The following is an 18,737-nucleotide window of genomic DNA, read 5'->3' as shown; positions in this document are numbered from 1 at the left end:
GGAATTTTACTGATGGAGTTTATAGGCAGAGAAACAATCCTGTAAGTCATTTTGCCTCCTGCTCAGCCAGAACTTGAGTTAAGTGCAGGATGAACAGTCTCCAGGGCTAGGGAAGGCTCGCTCTGTCCCCAAGGGAACCAAAACCCACTCTCAGCGACGCTGTTATCGGAATAAAGAGAAATCCGATGCTCACCTTAACTTCACCCTGTTGCTTTTCCCAGTACTCCTCTCTTCTTCCCTCCCCCATTCCCTCCTTGCACCGTCAGCTCAAACCAGGGGCTGTGCATTTTCTCATATTCGCTCACAGCTCCTGGAGCCTTCACCAGGGCAAAACATGACGTCATGTTAAACAGGTTATAAGGCTGTATTTCAGGCTTGGGAAGCTCCCCCATGTTTTGCCTTGTCCATCACAGCAGAGCAGAGAGCCAGGCTCGGGTTCAGGCTCTGCTGTCGGGACCGACACCAGCAGCAGTGGGACCACGGTTCCAATCTCAGCTTCCCAGCTGAGCTGGGTCAGCCTGCCAGATGGAAACATGTGCACTGCTGAGCAGAGTTAATTTGGAGCAAATCTGATAAAGGAAGCACTGAAAATGGAGCAGGAACACCCATGTGTCACGCTGCAGCCCAAACGCAGGAGGTTTCCTCCGCTGACTCCCCAGGGACCTCAAGCGCAGCTCTGCCAAGCACCTGACCTTAGCGCCAGCTTCCCGACAAAGCCGCTCTCCCAGGCTCATGGTTCGGTTTCCAACCCTTCCCGTCTTCAGAAAAATACTTTAGCAAGGCAAAAATGCAAAAGCAACAGCTCTAGCTGTACAGCTCCTAAATAAACACCCACACAGGCACCGGAGCTCTGGAGCTTGGCAGGGAAAACCAGAGAGGGGTAAAGTTCTGTTGAAACGCATCGAGCCTTTTCCTTACTTATTTTTAACGTTGCAAAATGTCATTGAAACTACAAAGCTTGCAAAAAAAGTGTTGTCAGTACTACAAAAACTTCGCAAAAGTCTGTTTTCCAGTGGGATTCCTTTGAAGTTTGTCCTGATACATTTAGTGCAGTGGCAAACTTCTCCATAGCAGAGGTCCAAAACAAAACATTTACATTTTTAGTCTGGCACCAAAATCGTAACAGCCTAATCTGCAGCAGTGAGGCCAGCAGGTATTCAGGTATCCAATTCAGGGGGAGTCATGCCAGTAATTTGGAAATTTTAAGCAGCCAAGTCTGGGCATGCTGGCCTATATTTCTAATATAGACTGCTAACTTACAAGATCTTCTCAATCAAAGCTTTGCAGTTTCTGTTGCTGTTGTTTTCTTCACAGATCTCTACATGAAAAGTTGCATCTAGGCTGTTTGTGCAAACCCACAAGCCATTTCTATGTTTTATGGTCAGGCTGATGAAAGAATGCCGCAGTTCCCACGTGAAGGCGGCAGGGGCAGGGTGCAAATATTTAATTGAGCTCATCAACCCACTGCCGCTTCATTCCCACCGGCAGCACACAGGAACCCACTCGCATCCCACCACTGCGTGGTGGCACCTGCCCCAACTTCTGTATCATCTTGGAAAGTCCTGGGTTTTGTGGGTTTATGAGTGAGCTGAGACTAGAGAGCCAAAAAGCTCATGAGTTTGCTGTTGGTTTTGCCAAGGTAAGCTGCGTTTGGATCCTCCTTCTCACCTGAGCCCATTCTGCACCACCCGGTTCCTACAGGTTCGCCAGCACGAGCACGCATGATTACACTCAAAGATCAGCGGCGGCTCAGCCATGTTGAATTCAGGCAGGAGTCGGCCGTCCTGAAGAGGAGAGGCATTCAAGACTGGGTTAGTTGTCTATTCCTGTGACCCCTCCAAACCAGAGGCAGGCCAAGAGCAGAAATTCCTGAGTATAAAAACAGGCCAGAGAACCCCAAGGTGGAGGCATGCCCCGACCTCCCCAAAACCAGCGTCAGACCTCGACTTCTGCAGTGGTTTTCCTCTACCCCGACAGTGGCACACTCGCCACTATCACCGACAGCTGATAAACAGCAAGACACCGTCTAGATTTTTGCTGCCTGACATCACCCTATGCACCACCAAAAATAAAATCTTACAGTGCTGTGCAAAAAACCGGTGTGCATCATCATTATAATAATTTTGCAGTGCTGGAGGGGAGAAGCGGATGCTTAGTCTGTCTCTGGAATAAAGCCTAAACTTCCAGATTAAAAGGCCAATATACCCAAGTTCTGTGAAACACATTATCTTCCCAAATAACACTCCCCAAAAAAGCTACAATTCAATTATTTACCAACCATATAGGATTAAGGAAGCGATAGATGCAGTTCATCATATTTAACAAATTCGGCTTTTAAGGTTTGAAAGATGTAATCACCTATTAACATGTAAATAAAATGACTACAAAGCAATGAAAGATGCCAATATTCCCCCTGGGAAAAACTTGCAGAGATTCACAGAACTTCTGATCTTAGCAGAACCTGTCCAAATATTAGCCTCAAAACCTCCCTGGAGGACTGAAGCATACTTAACCAAAACAAACCAAGCTTCCAGCAATGTTGTGGTTAAAACACCTTTACTTTGCCTTCATCCAGAAGGATCATAATAAATAAAAGCAGGCAAAAAATCTCTCTACTACCCTCCCCTTGTTTACATATTACGGCATTTCTATGTTGCTCTGAAATAGAAGCTGATTTCACGCATGGATTATTAAATGCTCTGTATCACATGGGTATAATTAATGGCTCAGTTGGCATGACAGTAACACAAGTAAGTAACACTAGAAAAGCTTCCCTGAGTACGCATTTTGTTATTAGCACATACATCTCAAAGCTGAGACTACAACTTTAGGCATTTTAAAACAAAAAGTAGAGGAGCTGTGCAAGGACCTGTTTCCAAGGTACTATTATAAACCCTGAACTGTGCAAAGTTCAGCTCGCAAACACTGGTCTAACCCAAGAGGAGGTTCCGTGTCCTCACCTTATCATACCAGCAGCGCATACTGAGTTGGCCACACATGCAGTTACTGGAGGAGCAGTCGTCTATACATACGCAATACTGGAAGAGAAGAAAAGGGGTTATCTCCACGCTGCTCACACACAACTGAAAGAGCAACTTCTGTGACTGGGTCAGAAAGTAAACCACAAGTCTTCGCCTTCTCCTGCTGCAGCTCGTTAGCCAGAAAGATAACCAGCCTCATGGGTTCAGTGGCATTTTTACCCCATTCCTTATTTGTGTGTGCAAGGAACGTCAAAAGATTCCAACTTGCAGGAAAGGATCCCATACTGAGCCACCTTCATTTCTCATGAGAGGATGTTCCCCTGTGTTACTAACCTTCCTCCGTGCCCTATGAGCTGTACTCCACGCTCAAGGACAAGGAAAGCTCCAAGGAGGGACCAGAGCTAGGAGATGATGCAACATGATGTCTCAGTCCTCCCCTGCTGCTTGCCTCTTCCCACATGGGTGCTCCAGCTGGCTGCTTCTCCAGCACTCCCCAAGCCAACACGGTCCCACCACCAGCTTCTGCACAACAGGGCTTAGGCATGGGAAGTTCACTTCAGCCATCTGAGAGCTGTGCCCAGAGAGGGGTCACCCTCACCCTATGCTTCCCCACCTCTGCTTTCACAACCCAGCCCCTTCAAGGACTTCCAGTATCACAGTAAAGACCTTGGCCTGGATGCTGCAGTCAGTAGGAAGCCAGCATGAGGAAGGTCTCTCAACAACTCACTAACTCTCCAGATACAGAACAGAGGAAAAGGATAAAGGGGAGCCACATCAGCCAGCACCAGATGGCTGATGCTACAAGCACACAGCTGAACACAGAGGTTAGCCTAAGTCTCAGGAAGGAAGAAAAGCATAATCCCATCTCCTAGAGCAAGAGCTGGAGTTTAGGACTACAGCCTTAGCTGGCAATATTAGGACTAGACATTCCCATTTTGAATGCAAAACCTGTTCTGAGGTGCAGTGCACTGCAACATCCCTGAATGCACACACCAGGACAGGAAAAAACACGTGGGTGCACATGATCCCTCACCTGTAAATGAGTGATGTTTCTATCAATGTCCATTGGGGAGGTGACGCAGTTCTGCGAAACATATTTGTAGTTGCTAGGACAAGGCTCACTGTCCACTGAATTGACGCAGGGAATTGGGATACGCTCATAACCCCGGGCAATGTCTCTGTCAGTGGGAGAAAGAGAATTGTCACAGAAGAAAAGCTCCCTTGACCAAGGGGCCATTCAAATGCCATCCTGGGGCAGAACTACTGTCTTTGATCACCAAGCATTCAAAGCCTGAAAGCAATTCAGGCTAGAACAGAGTTCATTTTTTCCACCCTGCCTTACAGATTGTTCTTTGTGCTTGTGAATATTTCCATTTGGAGGATGAATTTACAAACCACAGTCTGAATCAGCATGTGCTTAATTCTTGCTAAGCTCAAATTGACCTTCACACCAGTTTAAAAACCTAAGCATGCACTTACAGTCCTCTCTTAAACCAGGCCCTCAGCCTCCCCTGTGCAAGGGCTCTATTTCATGACCCACAAGCAAAGCCAGCCAGATTCTCACCTGCTCACGACCTTCTCTATCTGGGCAGGCTTGTCAGTAGATGATTCTTTGAGAGTCTTGTTCATCTGTAGGGCCACCCAGACCTGAGAGTTAAGGCTGGAGCACTGGAGTGGAGTCTCACCCTCCTTGTTCTTTAGAGTGACATCCGAGCCACGGGAAAGAAAGAGACTGCAAAACAGCAAGAAAGGATAAGCATCCCCCAAGAAAAACCGCGCGGGGGGAAAATGAGCTGAATCACATCCTCCAGCCAGCCCTTAAGGGATAAGGAAGAATCTGTAGTAGTGAATAATCACCTGAGTTTTCTTTATTAAGCATGGTTCAGTGAATCCTTCTACGTGAAGGTGCTGGCAGAAGCCACAGACTGGAGCTCTAGGCACTCACGAGAGCTCTGGGCAAACCTCGCCTTGCTTCAGGCATGACAAATACCTTGCTGGTACCAGCCTAACTTCAGACAGGCTTGAAACTCTCTCTGGCAGGGAAAGATATGGGGTGGGAAGAGTAGGCTGGAAATGGAAGAGTCCCACGGGAAACTGGTATTGGACTTGGCCCGTGTTTATATTCACCAGCTTTTGGTGAGTACACATGATGACTTTATTCATAGCAGCGATGAAGCAAAGGAAAAGCCCTGTTATCATATTATGCCAGGCTAGTTGCAAAAAAAAAAAAAAAAAAAAAAAAAAAAAGAGCTTTAATCAAGGATGCCTGACGCCTTTCTGCTGGGAAGCTCAGGCTGAGCACAGCCCCTCAAGCCCTCTGCCCAAGACTCCAGGACCACCCCATGTTTTCTGATCTTTTTTACACCAGCTCTGGCAGCAGCTAGTATTTCGGACCCACTGCCCCTAGGAGCGGGGCAATAGAGAAACAAGCCCTCCATCCCAACTTTTTTTTGTGCTTAAATGCCAAAGGCATTTCAAAGGATCTCCCGAGCCTGCCAGCCAGCACTCAGAGAGAAGGGAGCGACCAGGGGAAGGGAAAGAAGCAGCGGGGCTGGAGCTGTACTTACACGACACACTCGTAGCGGTTCTCTCTGGCTGCAATATGCAGGGGCGAGTCCCCGTGAATATTCACTGCATGTAAATCACACTTAGCAGCCAGCAGTATCTCCGCTATGTCAACACAGCCAGAAAAAGCAGCCCAGTGCAAACAAATATTTTCCTCCTGGAGGGAAAGAAAACAGAGTAGAGGCTGTTTAGTGCATTAAAACCCTATTGCTTTGGGACTTCACCATCCTTAGCTCTACACCTGCAGCATTCAACATGTGGCTTGCAGTCTCCTTCCCTACATTGTTCCTTCTGGCTGGGACTGCCAGGGCGGGCAGGGAAATCTCCACGCAGACAAGCAGGGAGTTCTCACTCCAGCCGCCTCCGTGCACCGAAGACGGGGAGGCTGCACACAAAGCGGTCCATCGCCTTCCTTATACACGCAGGCAAATCGTCTGTCTCTAAGCCACAAAAGTCTGGATCAATCCACGAGAGAGGTGACAGACAAGAACAAACATGCTAGAAAAGGCTAGAAGATGAGCTTCCCCAGCCCAGACAGACAGGAAAGCTAGTGTGTCTCCCAGTGCTACAAAATTTAAGAGAAAAAGAGCACAGCACAAGCTATAGGGTATATGAAGGTGCTAGAAAGCAAACCACGAGTCACAGGGAAAGCAATCAATCCGACTTCAGGCATCTCTTAAATACTGTATGTACTCATCTCTCACTAGCAGCACTAGAAATAGCTGAACACTCATCTTTTTGATGGAGATATTTTAAGCGATGATACTCTGTTTTCTGTTACAGTGCAATTTGCAGCACACTTCGAACCCTTCCCCATGACAAGCTCTAAAGACGTCGATTACAACAGCGCAATGATAGTAATGATCACCTAACTTTTCTCTTTTTTTTTTTTTGAAAGCAAAAATAAAGCACATCTTTTAGCCATTGCAACTTAACTTAGATCATTCCTTAAATGGGGAGGCTATTGACATACACCAGGGAGTGGGGAGACTTCTTTCTATACGGCTTCTGCCTCCCATTATGGTAACGTCTAGAAAAAAAACCCTAATCAGCATCACGTACCAATCTACAGAAAAAATTTGTCCTGTCGATTGCACAGCACATGCTGCTGCACAGACAGGTTACAAACACCTAGACTCGCTGCTTTGCCCTGCATCGGCTACTGCCTAACAGCAGCATAATTACAATCAAAAGCATTTCTCCCGGAGTACGATGTTTCCCAGCACAAGTGACATTGCTTCTTAATGACCGCAATCAGGAGACACCAAATGTAGGTACAGTAACGGATATGCCATACATACATCTGCTAAGAGGATATTTTTCTTTCAAGTAAATTGTTGACTGAGCTGATTTGATTTTCATCATTTAACGTGTGATCTTGTAACTGGTAGCCAAAAAGCATCTGTGACAGATCAAACAGGTTAGTTTTGTTCAGAGTCAGCGCTAGGGCTCTGAAGCAATGCAACAACCCAAAAAGCCCCCTCTCTCGCCTTGACTTTTGCTTTTAGGAACAGTATCAGATCCAGACCTGCCTGGGAACTATCTAAGCTACCAAGGAAATAGAGGCTCCGACCAAGAAGGGGCTTTCAGACTGGGGACAGCGACTCCTTGGGAACAGCTGGAGCCTTTCTGAGCCCCACGAGACAAACGTGCCAACACCTACCCCTGCTAGCACCTAAGACACAAAATGAGGCATTTAAGGAGACAAATACAAACCAGCTGCTTATATCCCTTGGAGTCAGAAGAGCACTAGGAGCCTGGGACAAGAAAATACATTGCCATGAGGTACGCTGGACGGTAAACTGATGGCAGGGTAGGTACTTTGCTGTAACAACTCTGTGCAGAAAGCAATGAAGCCAGTTACCCCTCATTTATCAAACTATCTCACATCTACAGGCCAAAGCCTGGAATAGCTCAAACACACCCCGGTTCACACCGAAGCTTGCCTTGCAGGTACTTCTGGGATTTCAATATCCTTAGAGACAGAAAGGAAAAAATGAGAAAAACACTATTAAGAAAAAAAGAGGAGCAGTGCTGATATAATGAGTCTCCTGAACAGAAGCCTGGAAGCTCTCTCCTTTTTTCCCCAGTCATTTCCCTTGTATCTTCTCTGTTTACTTGAAAATCACAGCCCGACACGCAGCACCGCCAGGCCCACAGAGCTCCCAGGGACTCCACCTGGAGTCAGACTCCCTCAAGTACAGAGTATGTCCCGCTCGAGTAGGATTTACGGAGGTGAAGAGCAGACCAAGAGCCAGCTCCAGCACGCTGAGCCACCAGCCTGGGCACAATCTGTCCACAGTGGTGGCTTCGTGCCCGTTATGCCTAGGAAAAGCCAGGCTTGTGATACTTGCTGGCAGAGCGTCTGCACAATCCATCTGGAAAACATGAGTACGAGCTTGTGCCCCCCAAAAGGCACGCAGGATGGCCCTAACCCATGCCCAACGCACACCGGCCCGTGACCAACGTGGAGTTAGTAAGTCTGGACTCAAGGGGGATCTGCCTGGTGCAGTGTCCAAGTGGCAGCATGGCAGACCCACGTAGATTAGAAGCAGCGAGGCACAGAGCTGACTACAGCCTGCAGCATGACATACAGCATCCTTATGGGCTATGTCAGAAGAGCTGGAGGAAAAGGACTTCTTGCCAGCTTGTAAACTTCTTCCCAGAATATGGAGGAAAATTCCCCCATCAGACACTGCCCCAAACCACCTGCATCAAGGGACCACCGCACCTCCCTGCACTGAGCCCAAAATCTGCCTCCTTCGGCTTGTTTGGTTTTTAAACACAGATTGTGGCTAATTTCTGAAACGGATTCCAGGAAGAACCTCACATTGTCACGGATGTTGATGTCTGACCCCTTTGCAAGCAGCAGCTTCACCAGCTCAATATGCTTGTACTCAGTGGCCCAGATCATCGGCGTCCAGCCTCCATCATCCTGGGGAGGGAAAGGAAAGGGTGAGACACGCAGAACGGGCACGACGGTCTCCTGCTGGCTTCACAAGCCCCTTGGCAGCCACAGCAGGGTGCACCCTGCCTGGGAGCCACAGACCCCTTCCCTCCCCACGTCTGCCTCATCACTCTCCTTGAGTCTATGCTGCTGCAGGGAGAGGTCCCTCAGGGTCCTGCAGAGCCCAGCATGATTCGAACCAACATGCCTCAGCAGCCTGGAGTTTATTTGCAGCTCAGCACACTGGCAATGGATCTCCAGGGCGTTCAAATACAGCTGACTGTCCAAACAGCACAACGAACATCCAGCTTGTGTAAAAGCTCTTATAAAGATCCCTGAGCAGCCTGGGGGAGCTGGCCTTCCCCCAGATCAAGGAACCCTGATGCAGCGCTGCCTCGCCCAACGGCAACAGATAAGCTCTGCGATGGCGAGTGCCAGGCTCGACCCATCCCACAGCATGTCCATGATCCCACCCTTGAGCAACAGGCTCCACCAGCAAATTCAGGGTCAAGGAGAAACTGCAAATCAAGGCACACGGAAGGGAAGTTTCCATGAGGTCAGTGGAGGGGATCACCTTCTCTGGCAGACTGGGATGCCCACGGCACTGTCGTCCTACAATGTTTTTCAGGTGCCCCCCAGCAGCAGGACTGTATTTGAGTAACCACTGCGCAGACAGCACGCTGCTGAGACTCGGGTCCCTGACCTGAGAAAAGCAGCTGCTGCCCCTCGCAGAAAGGCCTCACCTGGCAGTTGACATCCATCTTCCCGTTGGAGAGGAGGTACTGAACAACGTCGTAGTGCCCCTTCTTGGCAGCCAAGTGCAGACACGTGGAGCCCTCCGCGTCCTGGACACAACCACAGAACAAGCGCTCAGGGGATATCCCTTCCCAGCATTTCCTATGTCTGCATGACAACACTGATGCTTAGGAACAGCAGAGGAGTTCATGGACAGAGCAGAGGACTCCAAAAGCCACCAGCTCACTGCCAGGAGGGAAGAGAGCAGCAGCAACCAATGCCGGCACGGAGCAGAGGGAGCTTCACACAAAGCTCAGAGGTGCAACCCGTGCAGCGTAGGAGGCTGCAAGTGCAAAGGCTACGGGAAGAGACGCCTTTGCGAAGCCTAGGGAAGGTACCAGCCCCAAACCCTGGCAGACTGATGCTCCCCTTCCCCAAGAGACCCTCTCCAACTCTTCTCCATGTGCTGGAGAGCCAAGGAGAGGCAGAAATCCCTTACAGAGGCAGAGCTTTCACTTTACATCAGAAAAGTAGCCTTGTCTCAACCTGAAATGCTCCATTTATAGTCTTTTTGCTGTGTTTTATTAGCACAAGGCCTTATCCCAGCACCTGGCAGCAGAGCAAAGGGGTGTCCTGCACAGGGGCTAGGAGCCTCCCAAGAGACCAAGTCTCCAGCGTGCCTGCAGCTGTCTGCCGAGATAGGAGATAAAAAAATTACTGTGAAGGTTGAAAGGAAAAATGCCTTTGGGAGCTGAGAATACAGGGTCTGGTGGAGATGGACAGTCTGTGAGTCATGACGGAGACACTCCCACACTAACACCAAAGATCTCAGCGGCTGGAGCCTGATTTTTATCAGGCGTTTATATCCCAAGAGCTTAGCGCATAGCAAGGCCCAGAGACCAGGAAATAAGGAGGAGGAAATGAAAGACTGAAAACTAAAATGACTCCTTCCTGCTGAGCCCCTGGAAGCAACGTCAGAGGTGAGAGCTTTTGGATGGAGCCGAGTGGAGAGCATGGCACAGGGCTAGGGAGCAACCCTCCGAGCAAGGATGGGACGTCTCAGGTCAGGGATTACACTGTGTAGGCTTCTTGGGGAAAAGAAGGGGTTTCTATACCCCCATAAGTGCCTGCCACATCTGAATAATGCCACAGCTTTCCCCTTAGATTAGCATGAGCCAAGTGCAGCTTCTCAACCCTATGGAGAACAGGCATATTTTAATATAAAGTTTCTGCAGGTTTTGAGTGGGGCTTTTTACGTCCTATTAACAGGATCAACAGCTTCGCTCTGGGATCTGAGAAGCCCCCCACACACACCCCCGCCCCATCCTCAGCACCCCCCTTCACCCAGCAGTCCTGCAGGGCCGGGCTGGGCAGGCTCAGCACACACCCACAGCAGTTAAGGTCCGGATTTCTCATCCAAATGGCTGGAGCTGATTTTAAACTGCAATGATGCTGCTTTCAAAAAAATTACTCATTTGGTGCAAGAAACTAATTAACATAATAAACTAGTCTAGACTTCAGACGTGATCTCAGGCTTCTAATTTGCTTTTGCAAGCTCAGGATTTTTTTCCTTCCCTTTACCTTTAGAAGCAAAAAACCCCCTCTTTTCTCTTCCACAGGAATAAATCAGGTGAGAGATGTCTGGATTGTCCAAGACACTTGGGACAGTGGCCAGCATGAACCCACACGTGCCTTTCCTATCCTTTCCCCCTTCCCGGCTCAGAACCAGGCTCCCAAGGATCCATTTAAGGCTCAGGGTGGGCAGCACTTGATATCTTGTGCAATCCTCCCGGCCCTGCCAGCTCCTTCGCAAAAAGAGCATCCTGGCCCTCCCGTACTCCCCAGCAATAGCAGAGGAGCGCACCAAGAGCAGCAGGTTGTAACAATAAGAAGTTCACGTGGGGAGGGTTCCTGTGCTCCACATAGCATCTGATTTATGGGACTAATAAACGATCTGTATATTTTCCAAGACTGGAAAGCAACCAGAGCATGCTAAAGCGCAAACATACAGCTGCATTTTATTGTATTTGTTTAAATTAAAGGGTAGAGTTTAAAGATGGGGTCCAATTTTGCCACTGCAGCGTGACTGCAAGAAACCACACATCAGTCCTTTGGAAAGCAAAGCTTCCTGTGTCATTTTTGCTGGCTTGGCAAGCACCTAATTACCAGCCCATTTTAAAACGTTGCCCCAAAATTCTCATTATTAGAGTCTATAGAGAAGGAAACTCTGAAATCAAACTCCAAATTCACTGCAATGGATTTGTGACATTAATACTTAGTGGCCCCATATGAAATCAAATACCCCCTACATTTGGTGCCACAAACTAATGTAGCAAGTGGCAGCACTTGCCCCAAACTGCTCACAGCCGGGACACTGCACCACTAAAATGATACTACCAACAACCACAGCCTTGCCAAGCCTTCGCGCCCAAGACAAGCAAGTCACAAGCAAGCCCTCTGCCTGTCCACTTCCACACAGGACTTAAAACTTATCGAGAAAGAAATGGTGGACAGAGGCTTCTTCAGGAGAAAAAGATAAAGGAATAAACTGCTACCTTAGGATCTACTAATGCTCCAGCCTTGATAAGGTATTTCACAGTTTCCAGATGGTTGTTTTCTGCTGCTTCCATCAGTGGGGTCCTCTGGTCTTCAGAGCAGGTGTCTATATTAGCACCAGCCTGTTAAGAGGCCAAGGTAAATACAAGGACAGTTATAATCATTACTGGTTAGCAGAGGAAGGATGTGGGAGTAGAGATTTAGTAGCAAGTTTTTTTCCTGAAATTTAGCCACATTAAGCGGGGGGGAGGGGAAGAAATAAAAACAGGAAAGAAGGCAGTCCAACCTCACCTGTTTTGGAAAGTGGCACACACTGCCTGCCCTCTCTCCTGCCTTCTACAGCCAGTAACCGGGGCATAAGGAAGCCAACAGCTGGTATTAAATAACTCTTGTTATTAATGCATTTTGTACTGCTACTTTCTGGATATTGTTTGTGCAACAATTTGGAAAAATCAGCCTCCTCCTTTTTCCAGCAGCTTTGTTTTCCCTGGTCTATCATTTCTACGGACACAATGAACAAAACAACCAGCTCTTCCCAATGTCACAAGCAGTAGGAACAATTTGCTGATTGCAACAGAGGTAGGAGCTGTAAAAAAAATCCTGGAGAATGGCTAAGTATTCCTGTTGAAGTCAATGGTAACGTTTCTACAGAGGTCTCTGAGAATATGTTCAGTTCAACATGGGAGTGCCTTGGACCAAAATACTACTGTGTCATGCCTGCTTTAACTCTTTGGCTTAGCTCAGTAACCCACCCAATACTTAAAACCAAAAGAAAAATCTCAGAGACAGCACAATTCTTGGCAGCCCACGCACGCATACATACACGCAAAGCACAGGCCTGTTTACAGCAGCGACACGCTGACTCAGGTTCACCTGGCACAAGAAGTTAGCCCCATTGCTTCCAGGTGCCACCCACTGAATGCCTTTGGTTTGATTACTTTTAAATAGCTAGAGCTATTTAAACCAGACCAGAGAACAGGCATTTCAAGTTTAACAAGCTGGGGACATTCCCAGCCAAATACTGTGCTACTGCAGTAGCCAGACATCAGGGAAGAGACAAAAAGATGAAGGATTTTGGAAACAAACCGACCCTACTGACACTCAATTCAAATTGTTTGTAATATCTCGCAAATTTTACTCCTTTTACTCATACAAGTCATTCCGTTGTCTTCACGTGCAGTAACTTAAAGTGAGCGAGAGCAGCAGGGCAGGCCCATAGCTGCATCTTCAAACAGCCCTTTGAAAGCCTCTGAGTCCAGGTGCTGAAATGCAGCACCCAGCAGGCTCGTTTTCAAAGACGTGGCATTGCTGCTTTCTCAAAAGCCTTTTAGGGTTTCCCAGTCACACAAGGGAAACCAAACATACTTCCTGTCACTCCAGATGATGTATGCCAGTACAAAAAAGAAAAACTAACTTTTTAAAGCCTTCTTTTTTCTTCACATCATTTTGGAGAGGGTTCAACGAGAGCACCCCTATGTCTTTGACCACCTTCCCTCAATTAGAATCCAAAACTCAGACAATAAGCCAAACTTGCATCTTTCCTTCTCTCCTTTTCACATGTGAGGCATTTTTCACATGCGAGGCATCCTGCTCAGATTTTGACAGAAGGGAAGACAGAGTCTGCTAGTTTGCAGGCTCCAGAGTCTACCCGCGTTCATTACAAAGAGCAACTTGGCAGCAGCTTGCAGATCACCTGGAGTCTGCCAGCAGTCAGCCTGTGCTGGCACATCTGGCAGCGCACTGCTCTGCTGCGTGTGCTTAGGCATTGCCGTGGTTTAACCCCAGCCGGCAACTGAGCACCACCCAGCCGCCTGCTCACTGCCCCCTCCCCGGTGGGATGGGGGAGAGAATCGGAAGAGCAAAAGTGAGAAAACTCGTGGGTTGAGATAAAAACAATTTAATACTTGAAATAACAGCAATAATAATAATAATAATAATAATAATAATAATAATAATAATAATAATAATAATAATAATGATGTAATGAAAAGTAAAACAACAAAAGAGAGAGTGAGCAAGGAACAAAACGGGGGACACACACACACACACACAAGTGATGCAACCGCTCACCGCCCACCGACCGATGCCCAGCCAGTCCCCGAGCAGTGATCGCTGCCCCCCGGCCAACTCCCCCCAGTTTATGTGCTGAGCATGACGTCCCATGGTATGGAATGTCCCTTTGGCCAGTTGGGGTCAGCTGTCCTGGCCGTGCCCCCTCCCAGCTTCTTGTGCACCTCCAGCCTGCTCAGCCGGTAGAGCATGGGAAGCTGAAAAGTCCTTGACTAGTGTAAGCACTGCTCAGCAACAACTAAAACATTGGTGGGTTATCACATTATTCTCATGCTAAATCCAAAACACAGCACTGTGCCAGCTACTAGGAAGAAAATTAACTCTATCCCAGCCAAAGCCAGGACAAGCACGTAGGTTCCCACATGCTCCACAGTGCCCTACATCGAAGCTTCACATGCTCACTGCCCAGACAGTGAAGCTTGACTGGAGAACAGCCTAGAAAGACGGCTTCAGTCATGTCCTCTAAGACCTCGCGCTACTCCTCCACCACTCCTCCCTCAGCAAACCCTGAGAATAAGGAGGTTTTTATAGGAGAAATGGTTCAGTGCTGATTTCCAAGTGTGCTTTAGCCATGTGGGGCAGGAGACCAAAAACCACGGAAAATTGCTTGTACAGAAGAACATAAGTGGAGACAGACCTGAATCAGCATATGGCAGATGTCCACGTGGCCAGACTCGGCGGCAGCATGGAGAGGGGTTCTCTTACTCTGATGCTCCATTTTAAAATTAGGGTCAATTCCATCCACTGAAAAACAGAGCAGAGATGCTTTCAACCACAATTCAGAGATTAGAGAAAAGCCTAACAGGAGAACCAGCTCTCAACTAAAGGCTTTTAAAGGACGGGTTCCCAGCCCATCCTCAGTCCTCCTCATGACTCACTACACGTTCAAGCCAGAAAGCTCTCAGGGTAGTCCCATGGACATTCGATATGCAACAGCCCTCAAACCAAAAGCTTCAGAAACACCATGGAATTTAATACCTTTAAGGCATTACAATTTCTACACAGGCCGTCTCCCTCAGATTCACAATTCCCTATCTCTCAATGCAGCAAAACCAAACACCACTGGTGATAGGACTTGTAGCAATAGGACAAGGGGTAATGGTTTTAAACTGAAAGAGGGTAGATTTAGACTAGATATAAGGAGGAAATTTTTTACGCTGAAGGTGGTGAAGCACTGGCCCAGGTTGCCCAGAGAGGTGGTGGATGCCCCATCCCTGGAAACATTCCAGGTCAGGTTGGACGGGGCTCTGAGCAACCTGATCTAGTTGAAGATGCCCCTGCCCATGGCAGGGGGGTTGGACTAGATGACCTTTAATGGTCCCTTCCAACCCAAACCATTCTATGAACACCATAAAAGGATAAAAAGGAAAAAATATGCTGTTTAAAGCAACACAGAAGTTGGAAACAACAGAGAGTCAGTACTACCTGGCCTTTTTGTCTCACCACTATTAACTGCAATTAATATTAGCGATCCTCATTGCATCCCCACAAACACAGGGCTACAAAGTGGATGGAGCTTCTCCTAACACGAGCTCAGGATCTGGCCAGAGATTCTCACAGCTGTGCAAAGACTGACAGATGATGATGACAGCCAGACAAAGATGTCTGGACATGATAACATGTTGCGTATGATGAGGCCGTAGTTAAATATCAATGAATAACATTTTTGTGCTATTGAAGACACGAACAATGAAGCTAACACTAGAAGAAAAAAAAGAAGAATCTGATAAATGAAAAGAACAGAAAGCATCCAAAAACATACCGCAAAGTACTGGCGTGGAAAGGAAATTATCCCAAGGAAACACTGTGTCCTTCAAAGCAGGAGATTCCTCGGGAATATTTGTTGGTAAAAACAAGCTCAGCAGCTCAAAGTCATCTGGTGACAGACAACTGTGTAGCCCCAAAACAAACCCTGTGTATTGAAGGGCTCTTCCTTCCTGCTGTCTTGCTGATGGGTCTCGCCTTAAGCTGATTCCCATCTTTTTTCCTCTCTACTGGATGCAAATACCTAACTATCCCATTGCACGGACAGGAGAAGTTCTGTCAGACTGGAAAAATCACATTTGGGGACAGGAACAGCTTCTCTGGATAAAACCATGCCCAAATGCAGAAACAAGTTGGGAGCAGGTCCACATTTCACAGAAAGATGAAGCCATTTCCAATGACACATCACTTGCAAAAGTGGCTTTCTCCTCCAACTCCACTCACAAGGGGCAGTGGGGAATATGACGTGCTGCCATGCTGGGAACTGGACTCTGGCAGCTGCCTGGCAGGAGCTGGGAGTACTGCCAGACATGCAGTGTCCTGGGAAAGAGCCACCTACCCAACATAAGCAGGACTTTTTGCAGCTCTCCTTGCCTCGCAGAGAAGTACAACTGCTTTGGATGGAACCGTAACTTCTTGGGTCTGCAGCAGTGGGGAAAAGAGGCATAATTAATACTCACTGAAGAACACTCCTGGCATTTCACCCCACCCCACTGCTACCCCATGTGTATGATAAAGTCTGTTCCTATGGTACAGCTCCAGAGTGCCAGCAAAACACAAGAACAAGTCTCCAGAAGGAGGTCTTAAAACTTCCAGCTCCAACCGCAGGCAGCCTTGTTCTAATGAGGGCCATATCTATCCAGTGCCGCTCATCAACAAATTCTGGGTCTTACTACTGTAAACGGGAACTTCTAGTAGTTACAGCTGCGGTTGGAGGGCCAGTAAAAAAACAAATATTCCAGACAAATCAATAAGACATTTAGAGCTATAACTGTTCTCTTGAATCAGTAATCTGTTGGGGGTGACAAATGACTGAAGTGAACAAAAAAAGGTCTAAGTGGGGCCAAAATCCAGAGAAGCTAAATCTCAGTTTTCTCTAGATTAAGCAACTTTGCTGGGAACTGGAAAGACCCAGCAGTCGTCTTCTTACTTTTCAGAGTCCAGGGCAATCAGGGCACTTTCCAGAGTTTCTTTAACTGGTCCCTGGGTCAGACTAGCAGTAGGCTTTGGAAAAACTGAAGACCCAGCCATGTCAAACCCCTCAGCAGCCGAACTTTCTGGCTTGTCTTCCTCTGACAACCGCGTCCCAGTGCCACTGAAGAGAAAAAATAAGAGACAGCCAAAGCACAACCATTAAAAATACACAACAGTGTGTATCTTATGCCAAAGAAGGAAAGGAAATGGATTTTAAATACAGATAAGTGTAAGTGAAATCGAAACACAAACCAATTTATTTTACAGCCTTTTCGGTAAGAACTTGCCCCAAAAAGGAGTTGCACTACCCTATTATTACATTTTGATGTACTCTGTGCTACAGGAAACCCAGGAAAACGCGGCAAGTCATAAAAGCCACCAGAAGAAGATCAGATCGGACAGGAAGTCGGAGCACTGTTCAACGCAGGGGTGGCTTGATTTGTGTCTTCCTCTGTGTTTTCATCCTCTCTTTATACTTGCGCCCATTGGTGCAAGTCAGGAGCTACAACTAGGTACTGCATGAACTTCCCTGTCACTTAGCAGACCTGGCAACATCAACTCGTTCCGCTATTACTCCATTCCTAACAATAAGTGGAAGGAATGGTTTTAACTCCTAAACCCCTCCTATCTTCATAGCCTCTGCCCCAGCTCACCCTGTGGTTGTCGCACTCTTCTCCAACACAAAACGAGCAACGAGCAACACAAAACACACTTGCAGATTCCTGCAGCTGAGTTTGGCTTGTCAGAGCAGGACCAGAAAGCATTTTGCTCCATCAGGAGGAGCACAAGCGTTCAAATGCAAAGCACGGTCTGGCGTGAGGTTTGAGATCGCCACGTGCTCCCAAGCTCACCTCCCCGTCGTGGTGTCGGCCCTTCCCTCCACAGCCGCTGGTTTCTGCTGCTCGTAGGTCAGCGACACCGTTGAGGTTGTGTCTGCTTTTGCTATTGTCACCTCCTTTGCCTTGGAGGCCTCCTCCCCGCAGTGTGGGCAGTAGCTCATGTCGTTGACCTGGGAGGCACAGTTCTTGTGGAAACGGTGGGAGATGCTGCTCTCCGGCTGACACTCCATGAAAGTGCCCTAAAAAAACCACAGAGAAGAAATTCACACCTTGGTCACTACGTGCCTTACCCGTTCTACATGCTTCGTCCGCAGATCTCTTAAACACTTCATTCACCACCACTCTTGTCCCTGGCGCTTCCAATACAGTAAGCAAGCACTGCCACTTCTTTAGAAGAGAACAAAACCAAGGTAACGGGGAAAAAACTCACTTGATTAGGGACTGCAAAGCAAGTTTTTTAATTGCGTTTGGGAAACAGAACCAAGAAGTCCCAATATCCAGCTCTTTCCTCTAACGCTTGAAGTTCTCGCTTATGTTTCTAGAAGTGCCAGTGTACTGTAAGGACGCCCCCAAAACTGGAAAAGAAAACTTCAGACCTGCGTGCTGAGCCAGCATTAAAACTACCTAACAAAGCTGCGCACAAACCATTCAAGGACCTACGCGAATATCATTAAATCAGCTGTTAACCCCAATGTAACCTAAAGCATGCGACTTCTCTGCTTGAACCAGCCCCATATGCTGTTTAACCCCAATAATGTGGCTGACTGCTCATTCAACAAACTTCGGCAACTTTTCTTAAAATTCTTTTCCCTTTCCAGCAAAGTCCTCTGAACTGAACTGAAGGTACCCCAGGATTCATTGCTCTGTGCTATTAGTGCTACCTGAAGCCCTACTGTGCTCTGTGTTATTAGTGATGGATAGCACAGACAAACACTCCCAGATTCACCTGTGTGACCTATGACACGTCACTCAGAGATGTAAGAGCATGTAAGGAAAGGCTAGTTAAAACCCACTCTTCTCCCGAATTCACGGTCCTCCCAAGCAATCTAATTACCCCTATTTCAGCTTTGCAAAGTGCCTTTTAAG

General features: G+C 47.7%; 1 protein-coding gene across 13 annotated transcripts in view; it reads right to left on the bottom strand.

Moving 5' to 3' along the window:
* Positions 1 to 18,737, bottom strand: part of EHMT1 (euchromatic histone lysine methyltransferase 1) — a 124,942-nt gene that overhangs the window by 10,220 nt on the left and 95,985 nt on the right. For all 13 annotated transcript variants that reach the window (XM_076355804.1, XM_076355795.1, XM_076355800.1 and 10 more), the window contains 12 exons: positions 17,664 to 17,890; positions 16,769 to 16,933; positions 16,178 to 16,260; positions 14,492 to 14,598; positions 11,784 to 11,906; positions 9,237 to 9,338; positions 8,377 to 8,481; positions 5,549 to 5,703; positions 4,546 to 4,713; positions 4,015 to 4,159; positions 2,961 to 3,038; positions 1,669 to 1,784 (listed from right to left, as the gene is read on the bottom strand). In XM_076355804.1, the coding sequence (XP_076211919.1) occupies positions 1,669 to 1,784; positions 2,961 to 3,038; positions 4,015 to 4,159; positions 4,546 to 4,713; positions 5,549 to 5,703; positions 8,377 to 8,481; positions 9,237 to 9,338; positions 11,784 to 11,906; positions 14,492 to 14,598; positions 16,178 to 16,260; positions 16,769 to 16,933; positions 17,664 to 17,890 (1,574 nt within the window). The remainder of the gene's footprint in view (positions 1 to 1,668; positions 1,785 to 2,960; positions 3,039 to 4,014; positions 4,160 to 4,545; positions 4,714 to 5,548; positions 5,704 to 8,376; positions 8,482 to 9,236; positions 9,339 to 11,783; positions 11,907 to 14,491; positions 14,599 to 16,177; positions 16,261 to 16,768; positions 16,934 to 17,663; positions 17,891 to 18,737) is intronic.

Source organism: Aptenodytes patagonicus, chromosome 18, assembly GCF_965638725.1.
Source record: "Aptenodytes patagonicus chromosome 18, bAptPat1.pri.cur, whole genome shotgun sequence".
Classification (NCBI taxonomy): Eukaryota; Metazoa; Chordata; class Aves; order Sphenisciformes; family Spheniscidae; genus Aptenodytes; species Aptenodytes patagonicus.
The sequence above is the reverse complement of the archived record's forward strand: the minus strand, read 5'-3'. Positions and strand labels throughout refer to the sequence as shown.